General features: G+C 33.0%; 1 protein-coding gene and 1 long non-coding RNA gene across 7 annotated transcripts; one reads left to right on the top strand and one right to left on the bottom strand.

Annotated features, from left to right (window-relative positions):
* Positions 1-1382: 1382 nt before the first annotated feature.
* LOC130657989 (protein enabled homolog) lies at positions 1383-26596 on the top strand. Of its 6 annotated transcripts, XM_057461006.1 has the most exons (15): positions 1383-1507; positions 3842-3968; positions 20259-20424; positions 21103-21277; positions 22228-22269; positions 23625-23728; positions 23821-23848; positions 23925-24187; positions 24367-24449; positions 24537-24561; positions 24655-24688; positions 24783-24906; positions 25074-25134; positions 25803-25860; positions 25934-26596. In XM_057461006.1, the coding sequence occupies exons 2-15, from the start codon at positions 3964-3966 to the stop codon at positions 25963-25965; spliced, it is 1200 nt and encodes a 399-aa protein (XP_057316989.1). In that variant the 5' UTR covers positions 1383-1507; positions 3842-3963; the 3' UTR covers positions 25966-26596. The 6 variants fall into 6 exon arrangements, with proteins under 6 accessions (XP_057316989.1, XP_057316987.1, XP_057316988.1 ...); XM_057461004.1 differs by lacking the exon at positions 1383-1507 and having other exon boundaries at positions 3110-3968; XM_057461005.1 differs by lacking the exons at positions 1383-1507; positions 3842-3968 and adding an exon at positions 4048-4327.
* LOC130657991 (uncharacterized) lies at positions 17211-20002 on the bottom strand. The gene is made up of 2 exons (XR_008985255.1): positions 19521-20002; positions 17211-19358 (listed from the first exon to the last, which is right to left on the bottom strand). It is a non-coding gene; the product is annotated as an uncharacterized LOC130657991 (long non-coding RNA).
* Positions 26597-27562: the final 966 nt, after the last annotated feature.

Raw genomic sequence — 27562 nt, forward strand, 5'->3', positions numbered from 1 at the left:
TCTCCATTCTCCCTATACTTTAGTGGCACCTTGTGATCAAACTGCCACTGCCTTCGGTTTCCCCAATTCATCCCACTCCTAAACTGGGCCTGGATGTGCCTCATGAATGTTATAATATCACATCCTAGATATTCCCGGGATGCTATCTCTGTATCACGATTTAAGGCATTATGAATCCTAGCTAGAATGAGGTTATACTGATAAGCAGGGTGATCACATGTGAGGCAAAATTGTCTATGTTTTTTATGCGGGCATTTGCTACGTTCCCTTGATGAATTATTAATATCGCGGCATTTGATGCATTGCCTTGTTCGTTGTCCGTCACGTTGGATCACCCTGAAGTTGTATAGTGATAGGTTTTGCTTACAGTTCGTGCATTTCCTGGGCCCCTCCATATTGTTTTTATTTTGTAAAGTATTACCCTTACAAAACTTTGGACAGCTTTTGGAAAACCTCGCTATTCAAAAATATTTACAACACAAGCGGAGAGGTATGTACCCCGTCATCGTGCACAACTCTTTTGTCGTAGAAGGCCGAGAGCCCGAGCTTGTTTTGTTCGTACGTGATCATACCCTGCTCGTGTACCCGAAAACCTACGTTTTTGGCCATGTCCAAACCACTCTCCAGCGCACTCAGGTATCTACCCCAGGTCACAGCATTTTGTCTCTTTGACATGCCCTTACATGAAAATTCCGTAGCCTCTTTACCCTCAACAAAGTAGCACTTGGCTGTCAGGGCAATCATCCGAAACCCAATAAATTCCGCTTTAAATAACCCTCCTGTTCGACTCGAGTACTTATCAGTGACAAGCCAGTTTTTTACATTATACTCGTCAACCAGTTCGGGGCGAATGACATCCCTCAACCCCTCTCCAGAGATGGCAAAATACGCACTGTCGGTGTCCATGTGAATGTACTCAAAGTCTCGATGATCCACGTACTGTCGAGAAAATCATTTTTATTTCTGATTGAATTTATATGTACCTTTGCACATACATTTAGTATTTATGCATTCCATTGTAATTTATGGATGCTTAAAATATATGTCGATTAACAATAACAATAACAATAACAATAACAATAACAATAATAATAATAATAATAATAACAATAACAATAACAATAACAATAACAATAACAATAACAATAACAATAACAATTGTTATTGTCGGGTCTGAGCAACGGATCTGACGGTATGTGCGCCGTAATATTGGCGCTATAAGCCTGCATAGATTTAAAATTTAGATACCTAAATAAATTTTACTACTTGTAAAATAACTCTAAATTCATATCCCCCAGAAAAATATTAAAACATCTTTACCTTACAAGGGCAAATCTTTTAATCTTCAGCATCTATCGTGCCCAGTCTTCTAAAATGGGAGATGGTCGGCTTATTCAATCAACAACAATTAAGAACATCGGCACCGGCTGTCAAATATTTAGCATCATTGAATTTGAACTGATGGTGCTCTAGTATGAAAACAACCATCTTCTTCTGAATGCTTTATGTATGAAACAGCTTTTTCTTTATAATTTTTTTTTGTGATATATAATGATAGATATTTTTAAAAAGTCCCTTAGAAAAATTAGCTGGAGTGGGCAGGTTGCCTATTGATGATTGTACTTTTTGTGGTAGTAGTAGCGCTTTTGCTCTGATAGTATATATTGATTGCACCATCAAAAACGATAAATGACTTGCCATTGTTTACAAAAGTATGTTGATTTTTGTGTACATGCACACTCACTAGGCTGCCACAGATAAATGGATGTTAGCTGACCTACAAAACCTTTAAACCTAAACATCGATAAGTCAGGAAAACAGGAAAAAAATATAGCTATTTAGTCTTATCCATGAGTATCATCCAAGCCCTAAAAACAACCTTTGTGCCGTTTATTTCTTTTCTTCATAGTAATTCTTTTACATCTGTTCAACCACATTCATGAGATTGCTTTGTTTTGTTTTGTTTCTACCTATAGCTATATCATTTTTTAGTGGCATCCCCAATTTATCACTCTTCTATGCCTATGATATGTTGAAGGGACATTGGGACAACTCAAGTAATGCTAAGTTGTTTTTGATCCTGGAAACGAATTTACTTTTATCAAATTGGAAAATCCAGCTGACCAGCCAACTTATTTTTGCAAGGACTTTTATGAAGCTGTAAAATAATAAATTTTTGATGTTGACCTAAGGGCAGGTAAAAAATCTGATCATGTGCCTGGCATGGTCAGATTTTTTACAGTACAGTTGTTTTCACCCCCTAATACAGTATGCCTAAATTTTTCTATATTGTTGTTGCTATATTTTAAGGTATTACTACTGTTGTTTGTTAAAAAAATCAAGAACACAAGAATAGCATGTGGGGTAAAATTGCTATTATGAAATATATACACTGTTTCACAGTGTCAGTTCAGCAACTTTTTTTGCAGTAGAACCTAAGTTTTCTATAGCGGTGTCAATAACCAGTTCTTAGTTGTGAGGAAATAAGTATAAAGATTCCCACAATTTCATGATAACGTGCTCAAACTTCAATAGACTTAAATATGTTTGCTTGTGGTAAACAACAAGTGAGACAATCAAAGTAAGTCATTATTGTTGTTTAACAAATGCTGCATAAATGTTTCGGAGAAAGTGAATATATGTGGCTATATAGCACATTTAGAATTTCCAAATTTTAAAGGATCTACTGTGGCAGTGGCTGAGTAACCAACACGGAAATTGCACTAAAGCTGCACTCTCCTCAAGGTCCCAATTGTTGAACAATCCACTGCACCACACCCTAGTACCCTTTAAGATTTTAGATCTAACAAAATAACCTAAGATCCTTCATCAAGTCTAAGTCTACTGTGAACATTGACAAGTTTGCAGCACTTGTTACTTCAATAGAAATGGTATTCTTAACTGCTTGTGGTTGCTATCTTGGAAATTTCGCCCATTTTCCAAATAATATTATGTCAAGAGTTGTTGGTTAATATTGTCTAGATTTACTAAATTAAAAATCAATTCCAAAAAACACATTTATAATGTCAATTCCTTCAAAAATCGAAATTACCTTTTATCAAGTGAATTTTGAGCACAATGTTTTCCGAGAAAACATAATGTTTTCTGAGAAAATATACCATGTTTCATCACTTCGCCAAATTAAATTCACACTAAATTTAGCAAAACTCTACACCAAAAATTAAGTTAGGTATGACTAAACTAAAATCCTATTGCAAGTGGCTTATTAAGTTAAGACACTAACTACCATGATTTTGTGTTGTATAGAGATTGGAATAAATATCAAAAGTTATCAGCAAATATAAACCTAATATCTAAATTTTTTTCTTCTTTTGGAGCTTGAGGGATGACCGAAAACAAAGGCTTATTCATATGTTATTATAAAATTGTTAAATAAATTTGTTAAATAAACTAATCATTTGTATTTTGTTATGGAATTCTGTTATGGAAGTCAATCCCCATAAGTCATTTTGCTATGGTCTTCAAATTTTATTTTTAAAGTGAATGTGAGGGCAGAAAAATAATGGTCACCTTTAGACTGCAGTCCACTAATTTTAGTCTTGTTTTAATTACTAACTTGTCCTTGCATTATACAGTTCTGTTGTTTTGTTAACCAATATTATATATATGTCCAGAAAATAAAATCATTAAAATGGTACATGTTAGTCCAATCTACCTTTGTCGGATATTTGTGAACAATTTTTTTTTAAAGTTATCCTTATACCTATGGATGAAAATAAGATATTGCAATTTTGCTTTTAAATGAAAGTGAGAAAGTCTTCCACATCTCTAGCTTTTTATTGTATCTTGTGGACTGTATTTTGTAATTTGTTTGTTTTAGCTCTTTGGATTAAAAAACCTTACCATGTTGAAAAAACTCATGTGAGGGTGAAATATATATTGTATCTTATATATACAGCAACATTGTTGAAATTTGTTCGTACAACTCATAACACACCAATAATGGGGTAAGAAAACATTTTTCTTGTGTTTTTATGCTTATTTTATATTATTTTTTTAACCAGGTGTAAGAGCTCTTAGCTTTAAAATCAATTTTTCTGATTTTTTTAGATAGCACTTAACTCTTTTCTTACACATTTTTCCTAACTTCTTTTTAATAAAACAGAATATCTAAAATAATAACAAAATAGCTTAATACATTTTAATAACACCTGCAAGTTATAATAAATAAAAAAAATATCTCGAAACATTGATTACCACACACATTCGTTATCTTTTCAACAAGAAAGAATTTTTACTGTACCAAGTCTAAGATGGCTCCAATTGAAGATTTGGAGGTTAACCCTCGAGTCAATAAAAAGTTAAGGTATAACCGTACTCAAATTTTGTAAATTAAAACTTCATAAATTAGAAAATATGGTAAATGTTGTTTCTATTTTGTACATGTTTCTAACATATATATGTATCTAAAGTTAATGTGTAAAAGATTAATCATTTTTGCCCTGTTAATTTTAAAATGATCAGTTTTTAAAGCTTTCCTTATCATGGAATTTGAAAGGTCCCTAGTAGAATTAGGGTTAAGGTGAATACAAGACAAATAATTGTGATTTCTCTCTGAACATTCACATTCTCAGTTTTCTATAAACATCTTACAAGTTGTGAGGTCCTGACAATCCGTGGGAAATGGTATTTCAGTGGACCACAGCAAGCACAAATCTTTTTTCAACTATACGCAAACAGAAATTTGAACGTGTGAAAAAGCTTAGAGCCTGGTCCAAAGGCAGGCAGTTCCAGTTTTTCTTTACCCTTGTCATAGTTTATTGGGGGTAAAGTCCCGTGAATGAAGTAGGAGGTCAAATTCAAACCAAAAGCATAAATGCACCTAGATTTGTTTGTTAGCTCAAACCTATCATATATTATCTAGCTTGCTGAAAGTCTTAAAATAAATTATTAGAAAAAACGTGTTTAATGATACAAGGGGGGAAGGGTGTAAAACAGATCTTTATTCTTAATTATGGCATAAAGCCGTACATCTAAGCCTAAAAGATATAATGAACATAATGACAATCTTGCCACTACATTCTCTCTCAATAAAACAAAATCATAATGTATGTATGTTTCAAAAAAAAAATGCAAGAAGCAGGAACACAATGTAAGAATGTTTTTAAAGACGATGTCGTCAAACATTTGGAAGTGTCATTTGTCATACTGTTATATGTATTTGTTCTAATTAACCAAGACTTAACGGTACCTCAACTGTTCTCTACCGGTTTTCAGCTGAAGCACTGCCTTTCGTAAGGCAGTCAGCAATCTGATCACTTGATTTCGTAAGAATGAGTTCCTCAGTTTCTCTATTTTCGACCATCTCACGAAGTGCACAAATATCAATATACAATCGTTTATCTTCTATGATGTTGGTATTTTTGACTGCTTCCACAAGCGATTTATTGTCTAATATACAGATAATTGGTATATCAACTAAAAAATCTCTTTAATTAGGGCTCTGATCAACATAGCATGTTCCGCACCTTAAGAGAGCCATGGTTACAGCACCCATGGCGCTTTTAACTACAAGTTTTAACTTGTGAGATCTCCAAATAAGTGGTGCAATTTTGCTTTCACCATGCAGTAGCAGAACAAATCCACCTTGTGAGCCGCCATTAATTAAATTTCCATGTGATACATTGCTGAATAGTATGAGCGATGATACCTTAACATCTCCAGTGTTTGAAATAACATTCTTTACTTCAGTTTCCTGCAGATGTTTGAGCTGCTTGTTAGCTCTACGAGCATCAGCAACTGTTCATGTTTTATGTGAGTGCTTAAATCACAGGCAACGTAAGCAGCATCAGGTCTAGTTTGTTTTGCTGCCCATTGAATTTGACCAACTAAGGCTTTTAAGTGACGTGCTTCATATTTTGTAAGTGGGATTGTAGACGTACGATTGGTCAAGGTCAAATTAATTGGTGAAATGTTACTAATGTAATTATGCTAATGAATAATTACTGCACCACACTCTTGTTCAATTTCTAATCCCAAAAAGTTAAACGACTTTGAGTTCTCTTTACTAAGTGAGAATGTGTCATGAAACAAATCACTTCAAACGAAGAAGCAAATTACACTTTTGAGTGAAGTTTCTTTTCTGCAGAAAAATAATGTATGATCATATATGCTTCTTGTAGCTCCAACTTTATCGAATTTGTTGGATAATGTCTCAAACCAAGCGTGTAAAGCATAGCAAAAGCCATAAACAGTTGATTTTAGTTTCCACAACTTGTCTGTGCTAGCTTCTGGTGGTGGAAGAAGATGCATGGCTTTATCAATCTGGCACCTTGAAGAAACGCAGCTTTAATATCAAGACTGTGAATTCTCCATCCATGAGTGGCACCAATATTACACACAAGATGAAGCTTCGCCTTGTTTACAGTTAGTGAGTCTGTTCGTATACCAATAGTGTCCTCCTTAAAACCTCGAGCCACTAATCGTGCTTTAATTTCTGTTTTACCATCATGACTTTTCTCAGTTATCACCCAGTGGGTTGTGATTATGTCTTGCCCTTTGTCTTCAACTTCATCATAAATATTGTAATCACGCCATTTAATTAATTCTTTATGTTGAGCTTCACTAACATCACATGACGTTTCTACATTATATACTGACTCTGTGTTCACCTTTTTCCAATCCAAAATGTTTTTAAAGTCAATTGGTTTCATTGCCTTGGTTTTACCACCTTTGAAATTTAACCAATTCTTATATGCTCCAACTCCAGATTTTTCTACTTTACCAGCACGACTAACAACCATAAATTCAGCAAGTTTATTATTAGTATATTAGTAATAAACCTAACCCTGTCCCTGACGTTTGGAAGGGTCACTGTCAATCACTGTTCATTACAAGGTGTGTTAGCAAATTCTTGCTCAATGCTTAGTTTATGTGTTGTTTCAACTTGAGCATGGGAAATAACAGGGATCTCATTTGCTTTACGGCATGATCACTAGGAAGGTCATCAAGTACAACTTCTGACGATGTGTTGATATCAAAATCATTTACACTTTCAAGCAACCCATTCGCTATGCTGTTTAGATTCTTATCAACACAATCTTCTTTTTTGGTTGTAGTTTTCTTCACTTGAGGGTTTTAACTTGTGCTTTCCTGACAACTATGGTGTCCGTTCACTGATTGCAAGTGACAAGGACTTACTCGGACGTAAGTTCCTCCATGTTTAACAAGGACCTGTTTTCCATCAATGCCAAGGACTACACCAGGTCTTCTCCACTCTTTCTCTCCACGTCGCTTACAGTATACCAATTCACCATTGTAAAAATCTTTGCTTGTAGATGTCCGTTTTCCTTGAAGATTCACTTTCAATGAATTCTTTACGAGCAGCATGCTGGGCATTCAGATGATTCGCAATTAATTGACTGGGTGTAACTGTTCGAAGAGCAAGAGGCTTGGCTGTAAGATATGGATTGCGTCCAAATACAAGCTGATTGGGACTGAACCCACGGTTATTATGCAACGCATTCTTGGCAAAAGTGGCCCATGGAGTGCATTTTCAACAGAACAACTAGTGTTGTCGACAATTTTCAAAATCATATTTTCCAGGATGTCATTATGACTCTCACATACACCATTTGACCATGGAGCTTCTGCTGCTGTTGTATAAACTTGTGCTTAACAGTTCTGCTACATCTCTTAAGAGCTCATTGTTGAACTCCCCTCCATTGTCTAAAAAAATCGAGTATGGTGTGCCAAAAATAGCAACCCAGTATTTAAGAATTGCGTCTACGATAATTTCCTTATTCTTGGATTTGATAATTGTTGATGCACTGTATCTAGAGAACACATCAATCATATGAAGTATGGTTAATTTTTTATGATTGACTGTCAGGAATTTTAGGTCCATGGCAAGGCATTCATTGACATCTGAGGCCATTGGTAGTGAGACAATTGGCCTTGATCGAGCCTTCATATATCTACTGCATGTGTTACAAGAGTTTGTAACATTGTCAATTTGCTGAAAAACTCTTTATCTTCAACATTTGCATCTTGGAGAGAAGTTTTCAGTTTGCTGCTGTCTATGGGATGTCCAAACTGCTTGTGAAGCTTTGTAGCTATTTTGCATTTTTCTTCAGGTGATTTTACAGTGAGATCGTTGACTGTGAATATAACTCTGGTGGCATTTTCACCCTGAGATGTTATGTTAACAGGAACTTGCTTAGGTGTAAGAGGTATACAGTAATGGCCATTTGACGTGTGTTGTAAAGGAATGTCTCTTCCAAACATAGAGACTTTATCAATTTTTACCACACACTGTCGATGAACATCCTTAGTCTAGTAAAGCACAATTTAAAGACTCAGACACGACTTTCTCCATAAAGCATTGTTCCACACCCTTTGCAAAAACTGCATGTGTACTTCATCCTGTCCTTTGCTTCCTTTATTCTTATCAGGACAGTCATTCATGAAATGCATTATAGATCTGCAATGGTGACATTGCAATGGATGTCCATCACGACCATTAGGGTTGCACTGGCTTCTTTAGCACTGAAATATTTACCACCTCTGCCACACCACGAGTGTTCCAATTGTTAAAACGTCGTCTTTCAAACTTTTGACCATATAATACTTCTTGCTCAACACCAATATCATTATTGTCTGGTACTACTTTCACTTTGAGCACATTGATCACAAATGGCTTTATCTGTTTCTTCATAGAGTCATGTGAGGGAAGGAACCGTAGCATGTGTTAGTTCACGTGTAGCTTTCGGTAAATCTGCATTTTTTAGTAGTTGATATGCAAGAACTGCAGTTGGTAACTCAATTTTGAAACTCTAAGTTTTTGATTCAGCTGTTCAAATTCATTTACATAATCACCAATCGACATTGTCTTGAAACGGTGAAAGGTCTCAAATTTTTCGTAAGCATTGAACATTGCTTGATCTTCAGTAATATCATAAAGTTCTTTTAATTTATTAACAAGTTTGTTTAAAGTTTATTTGTTTAATCGTCTTCATTCAATTCTTCTTTCAATAAGGCTGAGCATGCCTGACATACTTTTGAATTTAAACTCAAATAAACAACTGGCCCTTGTTTCTTCTTTGGAAGTTCTGTAACTACTTCCCATAATTCCAGATCATGTACCCATGCATCAAAATCCCCATCTTCAGAAAATTGATGCAATCCATACTTTGTGCCATTGTGATTGTTCCAGTTGCCATGTTCTTACCCAGCCTCTGCTACCAGAATATAAACAGATCTTTGTTCTTAATTATGGCATAAAGCCGTACATTTGAACCTAAAAGATATAATGAACATAATGACAAAGGGAGCTGAAAAAAAGTCATAATAAGGCTGTTGCTTCACCATCATTTTTTTCATCAAAGTCTAAGATACAGCTGTTACCAAAATTATAGACTGTTGTAACACTGTTTATAATAAAAATTTACCCAATGTGGCCAGTATGACTAAGAAAGAAGGTTGAGGATGGCAGTACAGTTAACAATTATTGTATCGGTATTATGAATTAAACATCATGACCACACTGGAAGTTCATGGAAAAAGAAATTTGTTCAGAAAAAGCCTTGAAATTATTTGTTTTTTGTTTTGTCGAAAATTTGATGATACTTTAAAAAGGTCCTGAAATTTTTAGTTTAGTTTTTAGTTTAAATTTTGCAAATCAATATAGAAACTGGCATGGCTATCTTATTGTCCTGGAATTGCTGATGTTAAAAATTTAAAGAAAGAGTTAGCTTGATATTTCTGATTAAAAAATAGTCTCGAATTTTGCTTTCTAAAACATTGCTACCTTAGGATGGGGTGACTTTTGGCTTTTGTTTAACAGGATCTAGGCTCAGCATATGTCATTAACTAAAAATTAACTGATTTTAAACAGGATACTTGGGACAAAAAAAACAAAAAACTATCAAACCTGTTAAATTAGTCATCATTTAAATTTTTTAGGCAAATGTACAAATGCAACATTGTGAACTCACTGATCTCACCAAAGATTTTTTCATCTAATTGCTCTCTGGGAGCAGCCTAAGAAAAAAGTGCTTATCAAAACTCAAAAAAATGCTTTATCAAACAAACCTAAACATTAATCATGACATTGTAACAAAAAAAGGAAAAGTTGTGTGGTTTAAATTCAGAAATGCTCTTTTAATATAGAATATTACATAGTTTCTTTGCTAGCACCTTTAATCCCCATGTGCAAAGTACAGGTCTGGTCAGGAATAAAATCACGCATGTGCAGCATATACTCTCTAAAATTAGATGACTTGCGATGTTGATTGCATTCCAAAGTTATGTTTAGGTGTGCAAAAGATGCAAACATTACACTGTTTATCCAATCTTTCTGTAGCATTTAACTACTTAAAATAAAAGGTTGCAGTACCATTTTTATTCTACGAACAAAAAATAATTTTTTTTTTATAAAGCATTACAAAGCTACAGTGCCTGCTATGGCAGTACGCAACTTTAGCAAAGAAGACGGCTGGTCTAGGGACAGCAATTTTAGGTCACATATTACGTCATGTTTGCCACAGTGATGATGTTTATGTTTAGCATAAATTGGAAGGAGAGGAGAGAGGAGGGGCTAAATACAAAAATGTTAGCCATTTAGATGTAAAAGTTAAAAATGTGGAAGTTCAGAGATGTGCGAGAGGCTTTGATACTTGCACATGATAAAAATCAAATCGATGATGTAGAATTACTTACAGTTCTAATAACCCTGACTTCCCATACTGGCAATTTGATGGATTTGATCTTGACAAACTTTTCGGATATTGAATGTAATGCATACTTTCGTTTTCTTAAAAATGATATCTACACATTGGTTGACGTTTTTCAATTGCCAGAAATAATAAGTCTGTTGTAGCACCTAATGGATTGATCGCACAACTGCATGGACCTTTTAAAGGAAAACGACTAGACAGTGCGATATTGAAATTTAAAAGTCGGTTTACGGCAAATTGGAAAAATGTACATTATATGTGCTCTTCCACAAAATGCTCACATGATTTTAATCCCTTGCCAATTTTTGAAGCAAAGCCATCATCGATTGCTGTTGCATCTGAAACATCTGCAACATTTGTTGCTGTATTAGTTGTTGCTGTTGTTGTTGTTGTTGCAATTGTTCAAACAATATTCTCTGGCTTTGTGATTCTTCCTTCTGCGCTTTAACTTGCATAAGTTTAAGTTCGTGATCGTTGACAGCTCTTTCTCTTAGGTAGGCAAGAGTTTCAATACCAGTTGATCGAGATTTAACTTCTTCCCCTTGTTCTGTTTTTTGTTTTTTTTGTTTCTGCAAGTGTTTCTAGAGCTCTTAAACGTACATCATCAATAGCAGCTTTTCCTTTTTTAGATTTTTTGTTTCTTACTTCATTTTCAGCCTCCAATTCTGCCTCCAATTCTTCTATTTTACAAAGTTTTTTTTCTAACAAAGATTCTGTTGGAGTAAGATCATCAACCTCTAAGCCTAAAACTTTTAATTCTGCCGAGTTTTTTCTTTTAAACTTTGTCAACAATAAATTAAAGTGTTTTCTGACTGACCCTTGATTCACATAACACTGGTTCTTCAATAAGGTTCAAACTATCCGCTATTCTGGTCCAAGCATTACCCCTTACTCTAGTACTAGACTTAAGAGTAAGACTGTACCAACATAACCTCTTGACAAAGCAGCTTATCTTGTAGTTTAGTCCACAGCATAGAAGGATTCCTAAAACCAGCAACAATATATAATACTAGTCGATAAAGCCCGTGGAAAAATCCACTGAGGCAGGATAAAAATGAAAAAGAAGCATTATTTGAATTTTAATGACGTCAGCAACCCATCCACAAAAAAAAAACAATTCAGAAGATTGTTTTTACGTTGGCTCTATTGTGTAGAGTTTAAAGCGCTGATCAAGAAAATGTATGTAATCACATGCTTTTGATGAATGGTTGATGAGATATAAGGGTTTAAAAATTTTGCTGACGTCAGCTAAGTCCCTTATAAAAGTACAAAAAATTTTTCTTTTGGAATTGTATACCCGTTGCCTTCATCTTATAGATCTTGAAACACTGATCAAGAAAATGTATAGGATCATGTACCTTTGACAAACGGTTACGGAAATATTGTGGTTTAAAGGTTTTTGATGACGTCATAAGCCTGTGTATTACGAAACAGATTTGGGGACCCAAGTTTGGAAAACAAAATTGGTCCCAGGTGGTCCCTAGTAGGACAATGTAAAAATTGGTTATTTTAGACTTTTTGCTGATGTCAGCAGTGCATATACAAAAACAAATTGACAAAATTCAGTTTATTCATTACGTCTATTGTGTAGAGCTTAAACTGCTGATCAAGAAAATGTATATGATCATGTGATGATCGGTTAATGAGATATAAGGGTTTAGAAATTTTGCTGACGTCAGCAATAGTCCGTGAAAAGTACCAATTTTTTTTTGTTAGAAATCTGTACACCTGTTGTATTCATCATATAGATCTTGAAATGCTGATCAAGGAAATGTATAGGAACATAAACTTTTGACAAACGATTGCAGAGATATTGAGGTTTGTAGGTTTTGTGGTGACGTCATCAACCCATCCATTCTGAAACGGATTCGGGGACCTAGGTTTGGGAAACTTACCCAAATTGGTCCCAGGTGGTCCATAGTTACCCACGCGGTGAAAAATCATTGACATCACCATCTCGTTTCCAAGTTATTTGGCCTCAAAGTTTTAAGTGCACTGTAACGGCTTCATTAATTTAATATAGGATATTGACGTTAAAGTAGTGTTATTGACGTTGCGCCGTAGCATCAGAAAATTTAGCATATTAGACATGCATTTTTCGGTTACTTCAAAGAAAGTTACGGTAAGATCAAAGAAAAATGAACATATCCACTTTGCCTGTTACAGAGCCCAGACTTCTTTAATGCTACTTGTTACCATACCAAGCGCTCCCGTCCTGTTTGCTAAAGTCGCGTAGTGCATGAAGCATTGTAACCATTGAAGCCCTAAGCGAAAATTCTATCGACTAAGTTTTTGAGAACATTATTAAAAACAGTTTATAACCACATGTGGTTAAATTAAAGCACTGCGGAAAACGCTAAAATTTATTCAATTTATGTTTTTTCTGTGTAAATATTTTTTATGCATTCAAACAATTTTTTTATTGCATATTATAGTTTTTATTATAAATAAAATATTTTCTCTGGTAAATAAGAAAATCATTGAAAGTTAAAAAAAAAAAATCACTTTCCTGTTTTTGTTATAAATTTAGGGAGTATAGCTGCAACATAAAAAACGCATTTCGCAAACTAAACGTTACCCTGAAATTAAAAGACTAAATTGGGAACAAGGCTTTAGATAAAGCGATAATGCTAGAATATGTTGCTATAAAATGTGTGAGATCTAAAAATTTGCTGATGTGTGTTACAATATTGCCACAGTGTTTTAATAAGTGCGGATATTGCACTTTTAATAACACACCATGACGGAGCTGAGACAAGTGAAAGATAGTCCACCAAAATCAATTCCGGTGGGACGATGGGACGCCATCCATGACTAGGCCTGAAGTAGATTTTGACAACAAATTTGTAAACAAACGAATTTGTATATATTTTTATCTGAAATAAATAAGGTTTCTGTTTGCTTTCATGCATGTAAATGTTGATAATTTGTTTTGTGGTCAACTGTTTTCAAAAAGATTTACGTGTCAATATTTATTATTTATTATTATTTAAAATTTGCTCTCTTTTTGTCTAGTCACTGTTATTTTTTTAAAACAGAACATGACCCTGCATGTTTTTGGTGGAAAACATATTTGCAATGATTACTCTATAAATGGTGATTTCTTTTTTCTTGTGCTGTGAGCATGGGAAAAAACTCCAAGAAGTGTCTCTTGCTATTTGGAGATAATGGCAGCAATAAAAAGAATAAGTATCTACCTGGTAAAAGATCAAAAAGTGTCGATGCCCTTGATCAGGATATTTCAGAAAAACGGTTGCAAAAACGTTTCAGTGTTATAAGCGAAAAGTGTGTAGGTATATACACTTGTGATTTTTTTCCAACTCCTACAGTAGCTGACATACAAACTGTTCAAACGCAGTAAGTTTATTTATTTTTCGCACTTCCTTATTGTTGTTATTTTGACGATAATGAAGTATATGTCAAACATTTAAGCAGTCCTCCTTGTTTTAAAAGTAGTTTGGGTGTAATTTAATGCCATGCAACTTTCCTGCTATTGTAATGAGTTGTAGGCTCCTGTTGTATTTTATTTATATTTACAGCAATTATTAAAATCTAAATTTTTATGTGTGTGTTGAAGTGTGCAATCAAGAGTCAAAAGAATGTCACAGGGTAGATAAACCTGACAAAAAACTCCTTTTCACACATTTTAAATATTTTACAAAATGTAAATGTATAGTTTAGAAAGTGTAATCTCAGATTATGAACGTACATAAAGTAAAAAGTGCTTGTAATTACTTGCTTATGCCTATCAGATGAAATTGTTAGAACTTGTAAAATGCTTTAGCTGTAAATATTTACTTTTCTAAAAATACTTTCCTCTACATTTTTTTGAACTGTTCAATTTAACATAATTTAATTTTGTAAACTGAAACGAAACGAAAAATGTAAAAGAAACAAAAATACAATTATTTACCCACCATTTTAACTGCATACTAAACATTACAACTTAAATGTTAAGAAATAGTTATTTTCTTATTATAAATTTTTTTTTTAAACTTTAAACTATTATATTAATTAAAAAATGGTTAGTAAAGATCACAATGAATAAAATAATATTGTTATGTTACTGCAAGTTCTTTGTGTTTTTTGGCCCTTAAAAACAAAAACATTTTTCAAATAATTTTTGTATTTTTCTTACACATATAATACAAAAATAAATAGGCTTAAAATTTAAATTGAGTTCAGTTGAAGCAGTAACATATCTGAAGTGAGATGAAATTCTTAAAACCGAAGCGTTTGTTTCGTACTCAAAGTCTTGATAAGTTCAGTGACCAGTTTAAATCTAATGGTGCAAGTAAAAAAGAAAAGAAACGCCAGGATGTAATGGGGAAGCAACGATCTCAGACTCTTAACTTTTCAACGTCTCTGTCTACAAGAGATGTTGATAAGGATAATGTTGCTAAAACAATACTTTGTCGAACTTTTAGTGCAGATACAGGTCTTGACAGTAATGGAAATGTTTCATTACCACAACCAGATTATCCAAGTGATGATGAGGTTGATCTTGAGTAAGTATAAAGTTGTATGCATTTGCCCAACAATGTACATACGTAGAAAAAAACAGCATATGTTCTTAATTATGAAAAGTCTTCTCAAAAATCCTTAAATCTCCCACAATAGTAGACTTTTTAACACCTTTCTCCCCAAATCTTCCTATTTTTTTTTTACAAAATTATATGGTTTGTCACATGTTTTTATTTTCAAAATACATTAGAAATGCTAGATGACTGCAAAAATAACGTGTTCTTTTGTGGCGTTACCTCTAAAATCTCCTCATAATTTTCTCAGTTTCTTTAGAAAAATATCAATCCTCAATTTTCTTTAATTTTTTTCTCCTAAGCATTAAAAGTATATTTTATGCAATAGTTTAGCTTCCCAGTTTACCCACTGCATCAGCAAGGACACATTGTAAAAGAAATAAAATTTAAAAAAAATTCTTCCCTGAGGAAGTTAGTTATATGATTCAAGTAGTAACTAGACAACTAGAATTTCTTTGCACAAAAACAGCAGAGGCTTAATGACATTGCTATGCTTTCAACAAGAAATAAGTGTTTTTTTATTGCATGATGGCATAAATGAGTCAATATGAACTTTTTTTTTTTTAATAAATTGTATAAGATGTTGCGCATAAATAATTAGATTATCCTATAGATAGCAAGAAAATAAATTTATACATCCTTTTCCAAAAAAATACATGGCTGTTTCTATGCAGGCAAAACAAAAATAAGTGTTTTAAAGAGGTTTTGGGCGAGTTTGTGAAAAATGTAAACAAAACATCATAAATATTCACACGTACAACTTAAAGTCCTGTTTCTCTTGCATTTATGTTCTTCTATGGATAAGAAAGTTTGAATTTGCTTTAATAGGGACCTAGCTACTCATGTATTAACTTTTAGCCCAAAAACTTTCCAACGGGCGGTAAATAGCCAGCTGAAGTGAGGGTAGTTGTAAAATCATATTTTTCCAGTTATCACTTAAGAACATGAACATGCCAATCATTTTTTGTAAAGAAGATATATTTCTCAAAACTTAGTGTTATTTTTATGAAAATGGCTGACCTTGATAAATGTAATTATTGACATTTACATTCTATTGAGAAATTTGTAGAATATGGTGTACACTAACTGGAAAAAGAACCTATTGGCTGAATATTCAATTTGTTTGACATTTATATTAAACATTAATTTTGGTGCAGATGTGTGAGGTAGAAACCCACCCAAATTTGCAATAAGTGCTATTGCTGCGTAAAAAAGGTCAAAAACCAAAAAATAACAATGTATACAATTAAAATGTGTAGAATGGACTCCACAGTCTACTAAAAATTGTAAATTGTTCCAAAGTAATAAGCAGCAAGGAAAGGGTAGGAGGCTCGCTAATAAAGTATATTTATGCAACCGAGAAAACGGTTTCACAAAGGTGACAATAACATCAAAGCTGCTGACATTGTACAACTAACCCCTTCAAAAACAATTCATCCACATGTTGAAAAACTGGTATCACATGTAGTTAGTATAAAAATGAAACAAAACTGAAAAACAATACAGTTCAGTTGTTTTCAAGGGGCCTCAGACTTTTAATTTTGTAAACTGAAACGAAACGAAAAATGTAAAAGAAACAAAAATACAATTATTTACCCACCATTTTAACTGCATACTAAACATTACAACTTAAATGTTAAGAAATAGTTATTTTCTTATTATAAATTTTTTTTTTAAACTTTAAACTATTATATTAATTAAAAAATGGTTAGTAAAGATCACAATGAATAAAATAATATTGTTATGTTACTGCAAGTTCTTTGTGTTTTTTGGCCCTTAAAAACAAAAACATTTTTCAAATAATTTTTGTATTTTTCTTACACATATAATACAAAAATAAATAGGCTTAAAATTTAAATTGAGTTCAGTTGAAGCAGTAACATATCTGAAGTGAGATGAAATTCTTAAAACCGAAGCGTTTGTTTCGTACTCAAAGTCTTGATAAGTTCAGTGACCAGTTTAAATCTAATGGTGCAAGTAAAAAAGAAAAGAAACGCCAGGATGTAATGGGGAAGCAACGATCTCAGACTCTTAACTTTTCAACGTCTCTGTCTACAAGAGATGTTGATAAGGATAATGTTGCTAAAACAATACTTTGTCGAACTTTTAGTGCAGATACAGGTCTTGACAGTAATGGAAATGTTTCATTACCACAACCAGATTATCCAAGTGATGATGAGGTTGATCTTGAGTAAGTATAAAGTTGTATGCATTTGCCCAACAATGTACATACGTAGAAAAAAACAGCATATGTTCTTAATTATGAAAAGTCTTCTCAAAAATCCTTAAATCTCCCACAATAGTAGACTTTTTAACACCTTTCTCCCCAAATCTTCCTATTTTTTTTTTACAAAATTATATGGTTTGTCACATGTTTTTATTTTCAAAATACATTAGAAATGCTAGATGACTGCAAAAATAACGTGTTCTTTTGTGGCGTTACCTCTAAAATCTCCTCATAATTTTCTCAGTTTCTTTAGAAAAATATCAATCCTCAATTTTCTTTAATTTTTTTCTCCTAAGCATTAAAAGTATATTTTATGCAATAGTTTAGCTTCCCAGTTTACCCACTGCATCAGCAAGGACACATTGTAAAAGAAATAAAATTTAAAAAAAATTCTTCCCTGAGGAAGTTAGTTATATGATTCAAGTAGTAACTAGACAACTAGAATTTCTTTGCACAAAAACAGCAGAGGCTTAATGACATTGCTATGCTTTCAACAAGAAATAAGTGTTTTTTTATTGCATGATGGCATAAATGAGTCAATATGAACTTTTTTTTTTTTAATAAATTGTATAAGATGTTGCGCATAAATAATTAGATTATCCTATAGATAGCAAGAAAATAAATTTATACATCCTTTTCCAAAAAAATACATGGCTGTTTCTATGCAGGCAAAACAAAAATAAGTGTTTTAAAGAGGTTTTGGGCGAGTTTGTGAAAAATGTAAACAAAACATCATAAATATTCACACGTACAACTTAAAGTCCTGTTTCTCTTGCATTTATGTTCTTCTATGGATAAGAAAGTTTGAATTTGCTTTAATAGGGACCTAGCTACTCATGTATTAACTTTTAGCCCAAAAACTTTCCAACGGGCGGTAAATAGCCAGCTGAAGTGAGGGTAGTTGTAAAATCATATTTTTCCAGTTATCACTTAAGAACATGAACATGCCAATCATTTTTTGTAAAGAAGATATATTTCTCAAAACTTAGTGTTATTTTTATGAAAATGGCTGACCTTGATAAATGTAATTATTGACATTTACATTCTATTGAGAAATTTGTAGAATATGGTGTACACTAACTGGAAAAAGAACCTATTGGCTGAATATTCAATTTGTTTGACATTTATATTAAACATTAATTTTGGTGCAGATGTGTGAGGTAGAAACCCACCCAAATTTGCAATAAGTGCTATTGCTGCGTAAAAAAGGTCAAAAACCAAAAAATAACAATGTATACAATTAAAATGTGTAGAATGGACTCCACAGTCTACTAAAAATTGTAAATTGTTCCAAAGTAATAAGCAGCAAGGAAAGGGTAGGAGGCTCGCTAATAAAGTATATTTATGCAACCGAGAAAACGGTTTCACAAAGGTGACAATAACATCAAAGCTGCTGACATTGTACAACTAACCCCTTCAAAAACAATTCATCCACATGTTGAAAAACTGGTATCACATGTAGTTAGTATAAAAATGAAACAAAACTGAAAAACAATACAGTTCAGTTGTTTTCAAGGGGCCTCAGACTTGTGCTTACAAAAATTTGTGTTCAACATTTTAAAAGTGTTTCTGAACTAAAAATTTGGAAATTAAACAAGCTATAAAAAAATTCTTATAAAACTATTATATAGATAATGCAATAAGTACAAGTGTCACAGAAAATTGCATTACTACATCCTAGTTAAAGAAATAAATTTCTGTTTCTCTTTTAACATTTCTCTTGATTATGGTGATTATTGAACATCTGAAGCAAATATCAGTGATTGAAGAAAAAATGTTCAAGCTGAGGAAAACTTGGAGTCCCTTCAGAAAGAATACACTGGACAGTGGTATCCAGCAATGACAATAAAGACGCAATAAAACTTCGTTACAAACCCATAGTCGATGACCTTGAATCTATAATAAGAACAAACATCCGATAGAACATTTGCAGTGATGAACCAAAGTTTGCTTACAACAAGTCCAAATACACAAGAAATAACACCAGAAATAAAGAGAAAGAACTTTAAAGAATAATGCATATATAGCTAGCTATATATGTATACTTTGTATACATACCTGCCTAAAAAGTATTATCTTTAATTTATCCAATTTGCAACGTTGAACATCTTTTCAAATTTTGGGATTTTGAAATTTCTTAGCCAAAAAAATTGAAGGGATTATAAAACTTTCACAATCCTTCCTGACAACATTGTGCACTGAGATAAGAATCCTCCCAAGCCTTGAAAACTCTAGATTCTCGTATTTCAACCATTAAGGTATACTCCTAATGCAATCAAAAAATATTATCCATCTTCGAGTTGTGATTTTCTGGTAAACTGCTGTAATAAACAAATAATAAAAGTTGTCGGTTCAAACTTTCATGTAGACAGACAAACCATATTTTCAGTGAACTTTTATCTTCAAGATCAAGATAGATATAAATACTATGTTATGTTTATTTTGATTTCAATGTGACAATTTTTAAGCCTGTAACAATTAAAAATAGTGCATAGTGATTCTAAATTTCTTGCTTGAAACAGCCATAACATATGTATAAGGTGCTTTGCAAGCGTTTTTTCTATGCATGTAATTTTTGTATTAAATTAGTTTATAATTAGAGATAATTTTTTCTATTGTTTTCTTGCTAAATGAATTAAATATTTTTTGCATTAAAAAAGTTTGGAAAGATTTAGATTTTTTAATTATTAACTATTCAAACACACACAGCTGAAGCGACTGTTTTTAAACTAATGTGAGCAATTCTTATTTGAAAACGTGCTTGCCTGTTACCACTATTTTTTTTGTTTTGTTTAGGGAACGTTCAGTGGCACAATCTCGCGCTTCTGTGATGATATATAATAACGATATTAAAAAATGGGAGCATGCAGGTGGAGCACAGGGAATGTCTCGTGTTCATGTTTATTTTAATCCAGGTAGCGATTCATACAGGATAGTTGGTCGCAAAGTGAACGATAATGAAGTGAGTGTTTTGTCAGTTTATGTGAATAGTATTAAAATACTATTAGTTTCTTTGCCACACTTCAATGATCACTTAACCTTTTCATCAGCAGAAAAATTTCTCGTGTTTTCCAGAGTAAAAAATTAAAATTTCACTTCTTGATCCCTGCTGAGAATATACTCAAATTGCATTACAGAAAAAGTGAAGTTAGTCACATTTGATTAGTGACATCAATAATGTTGCAGAAAGAAGTAGGAAAAAATATCAATTTTTTGTAATTAAGTATGGAGGTATAAAGTGAAGAAGATACAACTCCCAAAGTGTACATTTAAATTCTATTTAAATTTCCTTTGAGAGCAATGTTCTTTGAAACTATGCTTGATGTGCAATTTACTGGATATGTACAAATTTTAAGAAAGAGTTTTACCTGCTTTTTTTAAAAAATGCCGTTAAACATTCCCTGTAAACTGAAATCTTGTCTAAAAATGTTTTTTATCTAGTGTGTTCAGCATTTTTTTTAAATTTAAAATGACAAATATAAATTAATTCTAAATCAACCATCAGATATAGACTTAAAAGACTGAGGTTTAAGCTTCTTGTGAAATATGTTACATTTGAATTATAAAATACTCACTTTTGTGTTTCTTGTTGTAATTGTTTTAGTTGTTTATTTATTTATTAATTTATTTTACTTGTTAGGTTGTTATAAATTGCGTACTTGGTAAAACACTAAAGTATAACAAAGCCACAGCTACTTTTCACCAGTGGCGAGATCAACGTCAAGTATATGGTTTAAATTTTTCAAGTGCTGATGATGCAACCGTTTTTTCAGAAGCAGTTCTTGGAGCAGTAGAAAATCTAAACAATCCACAAGGTCAGTCAAACATTATTTGGAAAAAGCTTGTGTTTCGTTTTTAGGTAATACTAGCTGGAGTTGTTATGAATTTAGTGAGAACGATTTCTAAACAGACATACCATTTATAGTTTCGGTGCTGTAAAAGCCACAAATTTTGAATAGCTATTGGTTTTAACCTAAGATCCTATGTCCACTGTGAACATTGACAAAAGCCAATCTACTTTAATCGGAAAAGGTTTTTCAGAGGACCCGAATTTTGCGATTTTAGTCCTTTTTTGCCAATTTTTATCTTGCAAAACTTTCAAAATTTAATTCAAGACAAACTTTTGTAAATCGTTAATTCGCGAAAGTTTATTCTAGTATTATGACTTTTTAATCCTTTTCACTATCCTCAACAATATGAACCACTGTTATCTGTAAGAACACAAAAAAAGTTCTTTCATTTTTTATTTATGACGATATGGAAAAAAAGCTTTATAAATCATGAATCGCGAAATTTTATCTTGCAAAAATCTTCCAATTGAAGATATTGCAAAAGGTTTTCTAGAGTGGCAGCAGTAAAAGTAAAATTCATGCTAAATTTGAAGAAATAAAATATGCACAAAAAGGATGGTGAAAGTCTGACAAGGTGATGTAAATTCAGTGTTATGAAAATAGATTTAAAATAAAAAATCACAACAGAAAACACCGAATGCACTTTGGAAGTAAAGATTTTTAGGTGCAGGTGGTGTTTTTATCAGTGACTTTTTTAAGAGGCAAGTCAAATCAATATAAAGTATGCAATGAAAAATGTCTTTTTGTACAGATATACGAGATATGTCGATACCTGAAGCTTCATTGCAGGATAAGTACAGGCTTTGGAATTAATTGTTAAGTTGAAGAAACTCTATTTAATAACTGTCTGTTAATTACTGCATTAAAAAATACCATAACTTTCTCTAATATTTGTGTTTAATGTTTCATTTCAGAAGAGTTACATTACGCTGTGTCCAACCCTATTCAGATAGCTGGTAATTATAATCATAAACTAAATAACTTTCTAAGTAATAATCTCTTTAAATTTAAAAGTAGTCAATAAATATTACTGTTTAATCACTATAAGAAAAACTTTCAATTTTTACTATCACTTTAAGCAAAACATTAACTTGATGCTTAGACGTAGCTAAGATGCCACACATTGAAACAAGTTAGTATGTTTGATAAATCTGAGGGAAGATTGAGTTAACACCAAATTTTATCTACTTTAATTCAGAGTATCATCTATACCCTTTTTTTGTTGCAGACAAAATTTTTATTGATGGAAAATACCTGCATATCTGCATAGTATCTTGTTTCACTAGTACACGACGTCGTAATTTAAATTTTGATACGGAATGTTTTTAACAACTTGAGAAGACTTATTAAACCACTTCTTCAGCTCACGTAACTTCAGCCTTATCTTTTAGTACCCCTTTTGACTTACCTTTGAGCAAATACTGATCTTATTTTTCATGCCATAGCTTTAATATCAGCTCTGTAAATTTTTCCAAAGTAATTTTATCTTCGGTACTAAATGACGATTTTTGCTCGCAGATTTTATTTTGTTTACCAAACCTTTTAGGTTTTGATTTGATGCAAGCATTTGACTAGAAATTGACTCCAAAGGCGTTCTGTGAAACATGTAAACGCACTCCAGCAGAGACCTGTTTCACATGCGTTACAAAGGTTCTTACTCATTCAAATACATACATGACTGTCAACAACTAACCTTGACTTTCAAATGCAACAAGCTGATCTATTTTATTTTTTACGTCTTCCTGTAGGCAACACACCGTCGAGAAATAGTGAATAAACTTATCATAAAAATCTATTTCTGGTCTCTCACTTTTTCCAATTGCCACTAATTCTATGCTGCTGGTTACATAAATTAAAATACTCTAAGTGACAGCCTTGTCCCCTTGGTCACCTCCAGGCAAAGCCTTTCCCCAATGGTCTCTCTCCCAACTTAAACAAAGAAATTTTCCCATAATGAGAAAATTTATTTCTTACAGCTGGGAGGACAATATTTAAAATTTCTATTAAGTCGAACCTCCATCCCTTTGATGGTCGGAGACGTAATATTTACTGTATCTTTAAAAGTTTTTTTTGGAATCCGCCCCCCGTCATAATATGTTCGAAAAACCCCGGACCGAAAAGGGTTAATGAATCAAAAAATGTTCATTAAATCGATATATTTAACATACAAACGGATAAATTTCATACACACTAATCATGCAAGTAAAATACGCCTTTATATAGATTTTACCCCTAAAAATACAGAATATTTAATTCTATCTCATATGTAGTAGAACCACAGTAACCGATATGATATTGCGTCCTCCTTTAGATCCACCCCCCAATATTCAACACAATGGGCATGCTGGATCGCAAAACCAACGATTTCAGGAAGATCCACACAGACAGCCACAAGTTCAGCATCATGAGCCACCGGTTGGTTGTCAATGTGTTAAAATATTTACGTGCTTATTTATGTGTAGTATGAGTTGTAAATTTATATGTTTATTTTTTATATTTTTTTGCAGCGACCTGCTGCATCACAACCGCCAAGAGGTATGCCATTTATTCTTTACTACTTTAAATTTAAACTAAGTAGCTGGGTATTGTTAAACATGTTTTTTCTATACAGCGCCAGAACCGCCAAGATCGGTGCCACAACCACCGCAGCCTCCACAGCCGCCACCAATGACTCCTCATGCGCCCCCATCCACTCCTGCACCGCCACCCGCTGGGCCACCAGCTCCACCACCACCAGGAAGTGGCCCACCTCCGCCACCACCTCCACCACTGCCTCCTAGTGGAGGAGCAGGTCCACCAGCACCACCACCACCACCTTCAGGTGGTGCATTAGCAAGTGCATTGCAAGGTGTCACACTAAAGAAAAGATCAGAGGTAATTTTCTTGATATTTGCTGATCTGTGCTCGCTCGCTGTCTGTTTGTTGGGGAACTACAGATCCTAGCTGCGAGTAGCGAGGGGGGAATTCCTGTGTGTTTTCTGCGGCCTTGCGACTAGTAATAATTTCTACAGACGTGTTTGTTGATTCCAAGGTAAAATATTTTTGTTACACAGATGACAGAAGAAAGGCGACCTCCACCGGCTGCAAACCCGATGGATGATATGATGTCAGCTTTAAATAAAAAATTAATGGCAAGGTAGACCTTTCACATTTTAGCAAAATAGATTTAGTATTTCTTAACTGGCAGGTATATGACACTACGTTTTGCTAAATGTCTTTTCAGGAAAAAAATGGCGGACAATTCGGAGGTATGTTTATAGGGAAATTATGTTATACGTTCCCTGTATTTATATATCATGTAATATTTTACGGATATGACCCATATCCTAACTTTTTATTAGGAATCCCCAAGTGCAGTTTCATCGCCACCCACAGGTAAAAAGATTTTACATTTAGCATTTTCTTGTAGACGGTTCTGATTTTTTTTTTATGGAAAACAACACCATTTTATATTTTGTTTAATTTTTAGTAACAAAAAGTGCGGTCCCTCCACCCCCCACTGTCAATAAAACTCCACCGACGACCAATAAATCACTTGCTTTTAATAAGCCGACCAACGTCGTCACTCCAAGCAACAAGAAAAATGATTTTCCGTAAGTACCAGAGAAATTAGTGTGCTTTTTTTATTTTTATGAATAAAGTATTCCTTGAAAAAAGGTAGTGGCTTATTTATTTTTATTTTTGCAAATTTTTCGACTTGTCGAATCACAGCAGTTTTTAGAGAAGTTTTGTAATTGATTTCTACACTTTGATGTTTCAGACGTGCAAACTCATTAACTACAAGCGCGTCTTCTGCTGATGATCTGAAATCGATAAAAGAGGTATATAATGATAAATTTATATGCACACTTTTTCTCTAAGTGCAACCTTGGAGAAAGGTGCAACCAAGTTCTGAGGCTCAGTTATGTTTGCTAGACATTTCCGGTGGAGAATTTGATTTATTTTTCACGTATCTTTTTTTCTGTTACTAAATCTATAATTTCATCCAAGAGTGATGCTTAATATGTACTGCTTGTATGTACTGCTTTCTTAAACTACGATATCATGTTTCCTTTAAATAGTCAAGTTTTTTGGTGCTGGAATAATTCCAACAAAATTCTAAATATTCCGAACTTTATTACTTCTTCCTGAGTAAATTTCATTTAGAGTTGGACAAATAAGAAAATTAGTAATGTTCAATTTAAATTGACATCCATTGGCAGACCTCAAAAGCATTTATAGCAGTTTTACAAGTCCTCGTTTTAAAGGTTTTTGAACCCAGTGATTCTTATATACAGGATTTTTTTAAAAACAGTCTATTGTAGTTATTTTTAGACATATTTTAATAGATTCTGTGTAATACTGGCACATTTCAAGCTTCTAGAAATTTGTCTCGCAACGTTGAAATGTATTGAATATTGTCACATTTGGTAAAAGCTTGAGGATGTAAGTGTTTACAAGGTTGATATTCTCCTCACAATAAAAAACTACTTGTTTTTTAATTTTTTAGGAAATTATGCAATGTGTTAGAGATGAAATTCAAGCCGCTAAGGAGGAGATCCTGGAAGGTAAGGAATCTTTTTCTCGGGGTTAAACGCAGTTTTTAACAGCTGCAATTTTTATCTTCTTTCTTTTTTTTAGTGTTACGACAAGAACTTCAAGCGATGAGATAAAGACTGGTGTACATATGTATCTAAGAAAATAATTGAATATCTTCTTAGTAGAGAAGAAAATGTTTGATACTAGAAATATGTTTTTTTGTCGTAGCCTTGATTTTATTTTTACAATTGTGGAATACGTGATAAAATGTTAGCTTACATAAGATTTCTCCATAGCAAGCAGAAGGCCTGTGTAGTTTGAATTGTATTTATTTGTCAATGTTTGTGAGTGTTTATACATCAACAAAAATAATTATTTAATTTCATATTCGAGCAACATCCCACCTTTCTCCTCTGCGCATTTTTTGCATCCATTATTGGCATTTTTTGGATTGATAGTGCATCTTACAAACAGAAAAGTGTCGAATGTTGTTTTTAGAACAAGTTCTTCAGATAGCGTGGTATTTTCGTGGTCAGTTTGATTGTTCAATGCATGAAAAGCTGGGTAATGGATTGTTCTGGGTTTTTTTCTAGACGTGTAATTGCACATAAGAATAACATATTAAAAATGTTTAATATTTTCTTATCGTGTTTAAGTTTTTTGTGGATCTATATTTCAAATTCGTGTTACTGTTTTAGTTAAACATTGTAAATTTATAAAATTACAGTTTTTTTTATTTGTGTAAGATAACTCGTCATATAGTAAGATTGATTGCTTTCTTTTTCCAAACCTTTCCTCTGATAAATTATGATAACATGGTTAATACATAGTAAAGGTGTTGACTCAGATGGCTGTCTTTCGTTCTTCAATAATTTTTGTTTTGGATTAATATAGCCACTGAGCCAAATAATGTGCGTGTGTGCGCAAAGGGGATAAACTTTGACATGGACCTTCTGCATAATAAAGTAAATTTTTGAGAATTTTAAAATCACAAGAGTTATAGAAAGTTTATTTGCGTTGTTTTTCAAATCAAGTATGTTTATAAACTTTCTTTGTTTAACTTCAAATAATGTTCTAAGGACGAAAACGAGTTTAACACAAACAGTATGTGACATTTTAAATGTTACTACCAGCTTTTAAATCGACATGTAGAATGGTAAAAAATTAAGGTACACCTTTTTTACGGTGTTCGAGTATATCTACACTTTGGCAGGTTGACATACAACATTACCATTACCTAAGGGAAGATATTTTTGGCGTATTTGGTGGTTGGACAAAAACCCGCTATTTTAAACTCCCGCGAAATCTCAACACTAAATCCAACCAATCCCCCCCTCGACTATAACAAGTTTCTAGTTTTTCAATATGGCGGCGTGAGGAATCACGTTCTATCCGCAACCTTAAAATAGTTCTTTTTGAGTCGAAAGGAGTGTGGGGCCAAAATGAAAAATTCTAGATTGTCTCGTCTTTGTAAGGTCTCTAATTTTTATCGTATGAGATACCCGATAATTTTTCTTTATTTTAATCGGAAAGTCAATATACACACTGCACTTTCCCGCTAGAATATACTAAATTCCGTTCATGAATGAGTTTATTAAATTTTTCATCTGAGGACGAGGTTGAAGCATAAGAAAAAAGAAATAGTCTGGCAACAAACAATGGTCTATTGTAAGAACTCTTTCATATGCAAATTTTTCGTCCCGAGACCTCCGCTACTGCTTAGCACTTCAA

The sequence above is a fragment of the Hydractinia symbiolongicarpus genome, chromosome 9, assembly GCF_029227915.1.
Source record: "Hydractinia symbiolongicarpus strain clone_291-10 chromosome 9, HSymV2.1, whole genome shotgun sequence".
Taxonomy (NCBI): domain Eukaryota; kingdom Metazoa; phylum Cnidaria; class Hydrozoa; order Anthoathecata; family Hydractiniidae; genus Hydractinia; species Hydractinia symbiolongicarpus.

Bases quoted from the DNA above. Each gene is read 5' to 3' on its own strand.
- LOC130657989 (XM_057461001.1), top strand. From the start codon at position 17,131: ATGAAATTCTTAAAACCGAAGCGTTTGTTTCGTACTCAAAGTCTTGAT. The intron at 23,849-23,924 runs GTATGCCATTTA...TTTTCTATACAG, and splicing joins TGCATCACAACCGCCAAGAG to CGCCAGAACCGCCAAGATCG. The intron at 25,135-25,802 runs GTATATAATGAT...TTAATTTTTTAG, and splicing joins ATCTGAAATCGATAAAAGAG to GAAATTATGCAATGTGTTAG.